Here is a 9878-nt window from a genome sequence, read left to right on the forward strand (position 1 = left end):
TGAGGTCAGGAGCCGATAATGTATTGTTTTTTTATGTCTGCCAACACACAAACGAATCAAAATCAGTACGTATCCGAGGATTCTTTACGGTTTAGAACAAGCTTACAAAACAACAGTCCCCAGAAAGACATGTCGCTCTATGAAGACCAGGTTCTGTTTGAATCTGCCATAAAGACACGAGATGTGTTGTGGACAGTTGTCTCATTGGCAATCATACTACCACATCTTATATTTTTTTATATATACAATATGTTTTGTGAAAATATTGTTTGAAGTATTTGAAAGCCGTTTAGGGATCGAAACCACGGACGCTGTGTGTCACCATACCGTCATAACTGATTAATGATTACAACATCATGAATTTTGAGTGATTTCAATAAAGATGGAAGATCTACATCGATCAATGTGATCAAAACTTTACAATATTGTCCATTAAAGTAACACATTTTTTTTTTTTTATTTTTATGATTATATCTTACAAAAATATCTAATAACCGACATTATACAGTTTAGTGTTTTTAAGTGTTTCACTTCATTTAGCATGTATCAATAGCTGGGTTGTTGGTCAGGTAAATATGTAAAGTAGATAATGTTCCAGTTTTGTAGATGCAGTCTGGTGGTGGGTTCATGAATGCCTGTAATAATAAATCATAAATAAAGTTAGATTTTCCTTCACATATTTTTTTAACAGCGTATTTAAACACGTATATATATTTATATTTGTGCAATTATGAGTGTAAGGGTCGTGTTCGGCTTCATTAAGATAAGTTAGTTAAAAAAATATAAGCATAGATTCTATAAATCAACGTGAAAAGGTTGTAAGGTATATGCCACTGAGAGCAAGAAAAAAATAACCCCGATGACACTTAATAAAATTAAGAGGCATCGTGAAATCGACAAACAATCTTCAGAAAAACACAAGCGGATTTTTACAGTACATCGTAATCTAGGTGACCTACGTCAAAAAACGTTTTCATATAACAATGACAACATAAGATTTGTCATCCATACGACGAAATATAAGGGAATCCAAACGCAGATAAGAATAACATCGCGGTTAAATTTTTTTCTAACACGCCCGACATTGGCTGAAGGTATTATAATGTTCGCGAACACCGCTATTGTTCAAACGAAGTTTAAGTGTAACATTTTCCATCACTGAGTCTCTTAGTTGAAATTTCTTTTAGTGCAATGACAATTCTTGTTCTTCTTTGCTTTATCAATAACACGAATATTTAAAGTAGTATAATAATTCATGGTTGTAAAGTACATACAGAAATTGCTGACTTTGGTGGATGTTCAACTCTTGATGAAGTTAGATCTGCTTGCATGGCCCAACCAAAAGCATTGAGTTTACCACCATTATACAATAGAAACACTGGCCAAAATTCATCACAACTCATATCCTTTCTGACGTTGAACCAGTAATGTTTACCTGTAAAACAATTCGTACTATGTATTAGTACTTTGCTACTTAGTCTATCCTGTTTCATTTCTATCTTCACAAGATTCTACTTATAACATATACACAGGAATACATCTGTTTAGAAATAAAATTGTATAGACAATGCGTTTATACAATGCGTTTATAAAAAATAAAGCATCATGATGTGCACATGCGAAACAAATATTGGTTTGAATATGAAAATGTTTTTTGTGAAATTGTTTATAGCCCGGCAAAAAAGTAAAACCATAATATTATATGCCAGCTTTAGCTGGCACTTATAGAAGAAGCATCGCTTTTGGGATAAAGGGCAAAAACTCTCTACACGACCAAACTAAAAAATTTTTAGCCGAATATGCACCTTATAGTCAATATCTTTCAAAACGATTATATTTTGTCATACCCATTGACGGGAAGCATTTTCCCTCTGTCCATTGAGTAGATGTTATATCACTCTGGTCATGGGGGATTTTGATTGCACTTGTAATAGGGTCTGTTCCGTTCTGGATGTAAAGGTCAGTTCCAACTCCCTGTTGCTTATATTCAGCTGCTGATCTACCAGTCGTACAAATGATCGCTGTGAAAGACAATATCATATTTGATAATATCATAAACGGTACACATTTTACTGCACCAATTACTCATTTTAATTATTATTGCGTCGTATGTGGTGCTTGATGCTCAAATATAGCGCCAAAATATATGTCAACCCAATAAACTACTTAAGAAAAAAGTGACATTTAACGGTATTGTTAAAGTATTTTAGAAAATATTAAACCTTACAGCATCAACAAACATATCTAATATAAACACCTATTAATATATACATTATTAAGTTAATATTACTATTAGTCATAACACTCTTAGAAAATACTCAGGAAATTACCATTGCAATAAACATTATGTATCTTAGTGAAAGTTTGTTATTACTTAAAGGATTTACCACCCGAAATATATATATACATTAGTTTATAAATAGAAAATAGAAACTGTTCGGGTTGTAAGCATGGACAATATCTTTCATGGTAGTTTATCCATCACGACAATGCACACTTCGTAAGGTATTATTATGACTATTTTATTGAAGAAACCAAGAAATAAAATGATTACGATCGCTGAACACATGCATCATTTTCGCAATATAGTCCATAGTAATTATCTAAAATCGTAGGCAAACGTCAACATCATTATTAAAGCTGCTATCATAGTGCTAGCAAGTTAAAGGTTCGGTTTTCCTGCTTGCTTTGTTTGTATTAAATTTTGCTCTAGCATTGTAGTTAAGATTGACATATACAAGCAATATAAGAAAGCGGAATTAAACCTATAATAGGTAAATTTGAGTATTTAAAAATGTTCAATCAAATGTAAATATAATGTAACCAGACTCAAGCTAGCGAACAATAAGCCATATTATATAATGTATACATTTTAACTCCACCTGTATATAATGTTTTTGTTTATGTCAATCTCGATAACAATGATTAATCAAACTTTAATACAAACAAAGAAAGCAAGAAAACTAAAGCTTTAACATGCTAGCATTATGATAAGATCTGTAATTTCCTTTGGTGAGGTCTGCTACCTTTTTATATCTAAAATTGTTTTCTAATATAAATTTAATTAGACAGTTTAAATAAATGATTACCTGTCCATATTCTTACGATATTCAGTTTATATATAAACAAAAATAGTATGACTTATATACTTACCAGGGTTTACGAAATATGCTGAAATATGGTAGTTGTTGCCAGACAATACAAATGGATGATTCTTCAGAAAGTTTGATGGAAATCCATTTGCAAGACTATTTGAGACCTAATAAAACATATTAAATGAAATTTCAAAATTAAGCTTGCGCAGTGTCTGTGGTACGCAAAGAATTTAATATCATTGTAGCATACACTCATCGGGCTTTTAATTTTAGAGGATTGCATACGTTAACAAACAAGTCCAAATTGCTGTAAAAATATATTCTTATCGAATATTTTAATAAGTTTACAGAAAAAAAAGTAATGTTTAAAAATCTACTCCTTAAAGCACCTATTGTCTCTATCTTCAGATTTTTGTGTTGTGTACTTTTTGTTTTGACCATGACACTGGCCGTTAAGCAAGTGAACATCAATATTCGGGCCATAATGTTGCCAAGCCTTCTTCAGCTAATTAATTAAATTGCCTTTTGGTATATTGTTTCCAGTTCTCAATGATGTTAACAATTAAAGTTTCCTGCTGATTAAATATTCCAGCAGGTAGTGTGCCTTAAGATTATACGTTGTATGATATCTGGTATGCACATAGTTGTATATATGAATATGAACTTATTTCAATTACGCCGCGTGCTCTGATTTTTTTCTTATAGATAAAGACTTTAAAAAGATATGAGCGTCACTGATGAGTCTTATGAAGACGAAAAGCGCGTCTGGCGTACTTAATTATAATCCTGGTACCTCTGGTAACTATTAAAGCAAACGCTGTGTAGTTTTTTTAATTTGATTGTTAAACCACTGTAGGACTATTCGTGTAAAATATAAAATCATGCTGTATACACTTTAAATTAATTTTTTTTCGCCTTGATGATTGTATAATGATTTAGGAACTCTCTCTGTTTCTCTCATAGTGTAAGAAATTCCTGAATTACATACCGCAGCAGAAATTCCAGCTATATATCCTTGTACGTCATATATTAAAATAAGAGCCATGTCGTTGTCTTTTACATATCGACGACCATGTAATCCACTCGAATCTGAATTAAAAAAAAACTCTAAAATTATACCCAAGAAAAAAGAGCATATAGAAACTTAAGTTATTTACGTTCTACAATTATTTAAAAACACCTATATAACTTATTTCAAATTTAGACTTTAAGTTATACAATGATATTTATATAGATATAAACATATATAAAGCCCCTTTGACTAGACTGGATTCTCAACATTCTGAATTCTTGTAATTATATCTTCTTTGTAAGCAGCAATCCTGTGTCAATGATTGCCTGCTGGGGAAAAAAGTATGCTCATGAATGTAAATGATGTACCCAGTGAAATATATATAATTCGTGTGCATGTGTTGAATAAGAATGATGTACAACAAGGAACAATGCAAGTCACTTCTTTCGTTGAAAATTTCAGATCTCAACCGAACCTCGTTGTCAATTAATATATGTCAGTAAAAGAAAATAAGCAGTAGTTTTCTTCATTTCAAGTATCGATGAGCTAAATGCGATCAACATAGTCACCAAAATTTGAACATTATTCAAAACATATCTAATATAAACACCTATTAATATATACATTATTAAGTTAATATTACTATTAGTCATAACACTCTTAGAAAATACTCAGGAAATTACCATTGCAATAAACATTATGTATCTTAGTGAAAGTTTGTTATTACTTAAAGGATTTACCACCCGAAATATATATATATATTAGTTTATAAATAGAAAATAGAAACTGTTCGGGTCGTATGCATGGACAATATCTTTCATGGCAGTTTATCCATCACGACAATGCACACCTCGTAAGGTATTATTATGACTATTTTATTGAAGAAACCAAGAAATAAAACGGGAAATTTTGAGAGGACATCGCCTATACAAAAATGAACGAAACGGAAAATGCTAACTTATTGGTTAAGCCTCTATGTGAAATCTACTCATTCAAATAAAAGAAAGGGTTGGTGAGAAGAGACGCACAATTTGTTCCCATAGGAATTCAGAATATCTGTTGGAAAACTAGTTAATCTTATCTCATTGAGGAGTCAATTTAGCTAGCAATGTTTTGATAACGTACCTCCACAATCTGATATCTTTTGGAATCCCTTAGCTTTAGCATCAGCCTCTGTGAGTGGCATAGCTGCAAAGTTCATACTACCGAATGGGTTTATTCCCCATGTAACTGAAAATCAAGTTTAAATGTTAATATGATATGTTCTAAAAGCTAATTATTTATTATTGATATTACAAAAAAATCTTAATGAAAGAGCGTATACAGAAACAGTTTATAATGTCGGTACCAGATCTTTATTTGTTTTGTGTTTTTTTTTTACTGCAATGAAACAATATATTCATATTTTCATAATATATAATAAAAAGATGTTGACGTATGATTTCCCGTTAAGCAATTGTCCATAGGCGACAAACACACACGTACATTGTAGATTTCAACAACTATAGGTCACCACTATCGTTTTAAAGTGGCTTTGGTTCATCTTCCATTGAACAGTACCTCTAGATTTTAATGTGATTTGGTAGATTTGCTAAAGTTATATAATTATTCTGTATATTTATACAGAATGTACACATTGGTTGTATATCACCATCACTGCTAGTGATCCGATGGATAAATCTGTTGTAGAGTTGTCACTGGCTCAGACGTACTTTTAAATATAATTATTTCTGTGACTGTATCTTACATTAATTTGTATGATCCTTTACTATAAATAATTTATCTGATCTGTAAAAAATAATACCTTAGTGCCTTATATATCATGTATTTATACTTATCGGAAATATACAACCTGTTTTTTCTTGGTTTTGGTGTGATATTTTAAGGAGAATGATTATTACATGTTCAATTCTAATATCATAAATACTTTGCTGATTTTGACGCTTTATGTGTGCACTTGGTTTGTTTTGTTTGGAACATCTTTAGGTATGTCATAATTGATGTGTCATACTTTTTTGTTGGATTACTTAATTTTGCACTTTTGTACATGTACATCTTTGTTATAATAATATGCAACTATTCTCTTCTGTAATAACATAAATTTTAAAATACAGCGTGATCTTTGGAGTTTTATTCGATAGGCGAATAATGAGTATAAAGTTCCATTCAGAATAGTAATAAATACCTCTAAGGTTATCCCATGTGCCGTCTAAAAAAGAAAAAGAAAACGTAAAATTGAAATCTTCAATAGTTTGCTATTATTTGTCTATTGTGCCGTTACTAATTGACCTCCTATTTTATTTTGACCTTATAAAAAGTCCTGTTTGCATCGTAAAATATCATATATTATAACGCAATGAAAATTGAATTTTAATGAAGCAAAAACCGTCACACCGCAGGCGAGATTGAAGCCAATTTACATAATAGACCAACCGTTTTGTTTGCTTAAAGTCACATAAGTAGGAGGAAAACTTTTTTTTTACAAATGACAGTCTTATAGTTTATAAATCAATAATATATAAATACATAGTTACACAATATCGTTCAAACTAGCATTCACAAAAAGCTCCCCGTAATAATTTAAAATGATAAGGGAATATTACTTGAAATGTTGGTTCTTTTCTTCACCTATAGAATCATTTAATTGTTCTAAAGCCAAAATGCCATTTTAACATCCATATACCTCCTTATCAGAAATAAAACTACGTCGAGACCGGAAGGAGCAATTTCCTAGATTTTTATTTCAGTTACAGATTCAAAATGATACATGCGTCAACACTTATAAAAAGATTTAAGATTTTTAAGGTTGTATTTCTGTAAATAATGACAATGTAATTTCCCATATGACTCCTTTAACGGCTAAAACTGAACCACTATACTACGAAGTTTTGGAAAAAAAACCAATCATATCCTTGAATGGAAAGTTTCATATGGACTACATATGTTATGCATGCTGTGTGGCATATTTTCAACGTTTATATGCACCGAACTTCTACTTGAAGAGTTTAAACTAACAATAAATGTCTAAACCAACCATGCCTCGACTGAACCTTAAAAGTTTTATACATATACGTTGAACATATTTCAACAATTTAGCTATTTCAAGAAAATTTGAACATTATTCAGAATCGTATGTAATTTGTTAAATTTTACCAAATTAAGTCAGTTTTGTCATGCAAAAACAATATGCTTTGGATAACTTGTCTAACCAAAATGAACTAGATGGTACCCGAGAGACAACATGTCCAGTTGACTTCGCCCTTAGTCTTACAAAGTGAATAATTCAATTCATGTTTATTCAAGTTATTATTATTATGCAAAACAAATATTGCTTTAGATAAATAACCAAATCAAATGCTTACCCTGTCCAAATACGAATCCATTACAATGAATGGCACAGAAAGCCAGCACTACCACCAGAACAGATGCCTTCATTCTGAATACCAATGTATATGTGATGAGCTACTCTTGGTTATTATCCTTTATAGTCAATTATAAGCTTAATCAGTGGTTGTTATTGACCTTTAATAGAATATGTTATGTAGAACGTTGAAAAGTAGAATTAAAACAAAGCGAGATAAGATTAAAAGCCGGTACAGTACTAACCAACTCTAAATTGTTTCAAGATTTTCTTGGTTTAAACGACCTTCACATTTGTATTTGGCAAAAGCAACGGCCTTTGAACTATTTTTGCATGTGTACTTATAGTGGTACTATAGAGTAATAGATGGTTTGACGTACTGAAAATGTACTTAAATAAGGTAGAACTTTTTAAACTTGAAAAGAGAATACATTTTCTTAAGCTGAAAGTAATCATTACAAATGTGTGTACTTTTGATGTGAAGTTCGTTTTAGGTACACACATGTTTTACATTGATTTTGTATCAGTCCAGTAAGATATTTATGTTTTCAGTAAAATGATAAATATTTTGAATACCCCCGCTTTTTAAAAAAAAGGGGGGTGTATACTGTTTTACCTCTATCTATCTGTCTGTCCTTCCGTCAGTCAGTCTATCCGTCCCATTTTTGTCAGGAACTATAGTACAAGGATTTCTGAAATTTGGTTTCAGAGTTTATTTAAGTCAGTTATACCGTGTGATGCGTTTTCAGATTGATCACTTGACAACTTCCTGTTGACCAAACACTTTTATGATTTTACACATGATGGCCAAGTTAAAAATTTTCGTCACATTTTTCTCAGGAAATACAATACAAGGATTTCTGAAATTTGGTTTCAGGATTTATATAAGGGAGCTACCATTTGATTTTCATGGGGGGGGGGGCTAGGATAAAAAATTGTGTCCTGCCTTTTTTTTTAAAGGTTGTAATCTCTGTCCTGCCTTTTTATTTTTCAGGCTATTCGGTCCTGCCGTTTTTTTTCTTAGCTTATCCAGACTTTTTTACAACATTTGTCATCCTGCCTTTTTTTTGCCAAGTTACTCATCCTGCCTTTTTTTTAACTCAAAATCCTGTCCTGCCTTTTTTTTCAAATTTCATCCTAGCTTGTTTTTTCTTATTTTTTTGTTGTTTTTCATGTAAATGCATGTTTCTTTTCAGACCCGTCAGAGTTTTACTTTTTGCATTATCATAAAATAAACTACAGTTCATAATTATGAAAATAAAGTATCCTACAATGTAATATGTTAGCACATTTATTCTAACACTGTAAATAGTTGTTACTAAAATAAGAACAGCTGTTATCAATTGTTTGAAAGTACTATATCATAACTTAGTTTAAACCTAAATTCAACATTGTATTCTGTTCAATGAACTCGCTGACCTACCGGCATAGACGTCCTTATTACCGACTTATCTTCGCTATCCGTAAACGACCTTTCTTTGCTATTCTAAGCCGATCCATCATTATATATTATTCATATTTAGACCCAGAATTAGGGGTTAATATCTCCCAAGATATGAATTAATTGAATACTAATATTAATATGAATATTTTGAAATTAACTTTTTGACTGTGAATCTTTGAATAACTTTTTTTGATATAATGTTTTGAATGCTTAATTAGACTTAGAAATCGCATGTTCTTATTCAGAGGCAAACAGATGTTGGAACATATCTTTAATGGCCGACTGTTTTTTCTTAATATGAATCAGAATTCTTAGACAACCTTCCCAAAGACCAAAGACCAAAACATTATCTTGCCCAGTTATTTGGTTCAAAATTACATTCCAGATACACGTATATTGACGATGTCATCTCAACTTATGTCACAATAGTAAGAGTGTTTGCAACTCGTATATCTAGTTGACTTGACATCAATGACCACTAAAACCAGAACGTAAGCTTCATATCTGAGGCTTTCTTAAAATTAATACAAATGGACGACTAAAAACTAGAATATATATATATATATAAAACACGATGATTTTAGGATTCCAATGGTCAAGTTTCCATTTCTCAGAGATGTCACACTTCCAGATTTCGAATTGCATTTACATATTTTAACGGATACATAACACGCACGCATGTTCACATCGTATGGTCTTCAATAATTATGCCGGGTTGGTTAAAACACAAACCCTGCTTTAGTAGGGTATTGGAGGAACAATTGTCGAAATCAACAATACACAGGTTCTATGATTACCATCACAAACGGATTGATTGATGCGAGTGTATATGTCTTATCCTGGTTCCCGGTTCTATGTTCCAGGTTTCAGATGTTAGTCATGCGCTATATATGTAAGGTTTGCACCTGTCCTAAGTCAGGAATCTGATGTACAGTAGTTGTCGTTTGCTTATGTAATTTAAACGTG

General features: G+C 31.4%; 1 protein-coding gene across 1 annotated transcript; it reads right to left on the bottom strand.

The window, feature by feature from the left end:
• Positions 1-474: 474 nt before the first annotated feature.
• Positions 475-7625, bottom strand: LOC134714275 (uncharacterized). Its single transcript, XM_063575511.1, has 8 exons — positions 7470-7625; positions 6293-6316; positions 5233-5337; positions 4084-4184; positions 3154-3259; positions 1848-2021; positions 1275-1435; positions 475-635 (listed from the first exon to the last, which is right to left on the bottom strand). Exons 1-8 carry the CDS (start codon positions 7540-7542, stop codon positions 537-539), a joined length of 843 nt encoding a protein of 280 aa, XP_063431581.1. The 5' UTR covers positions 7543-7625; the 3' UTR covers positions 475-536.
• Between the last annotated feature and the right edge of the window lie 2253 nt (positions 7626-9878).

This window comes from Mytilus trossulus, chromosome 4, assembly GCF_036588685.1.
Source record: "Mytilus trossulus isolate FHL-02 chromosome 4, PNRI_Mtr1.1.1.hap1, whole genome shotgun sequence".
Classification (NCBI taxonomy): Eukaryota; Metazoa; Mollusca; class Bivalvia; order Mytilida; family Mytilidae; genus Mytilus; species Mytilus trossulus.

Excerpts from the sequence above, each read along its gene's own strand:
- LOC134714275 (XM_063575511.1), bottom strand. The coding sequence starts at position 7,542 with ATGAAGGCATCTGTTCTGGTGGTAGTGCTGGCTTTCTGTGCCATTCAT. Across the intron at positions 4,185-5,232 it reads AAAGATATCAGATTGTGGAG|ATTCGAGTGGATTACATGGT; the intron begins GTACGTTATCAA and ends TTTTTAATTCAG. Across the intron at positions 636-1,274 it reads CACCAAAGTCAGCAATTTCT|GCATTCATGAACCCACCACC; the intron begins GTATGTACTTTA and ends TTATTATTACAG.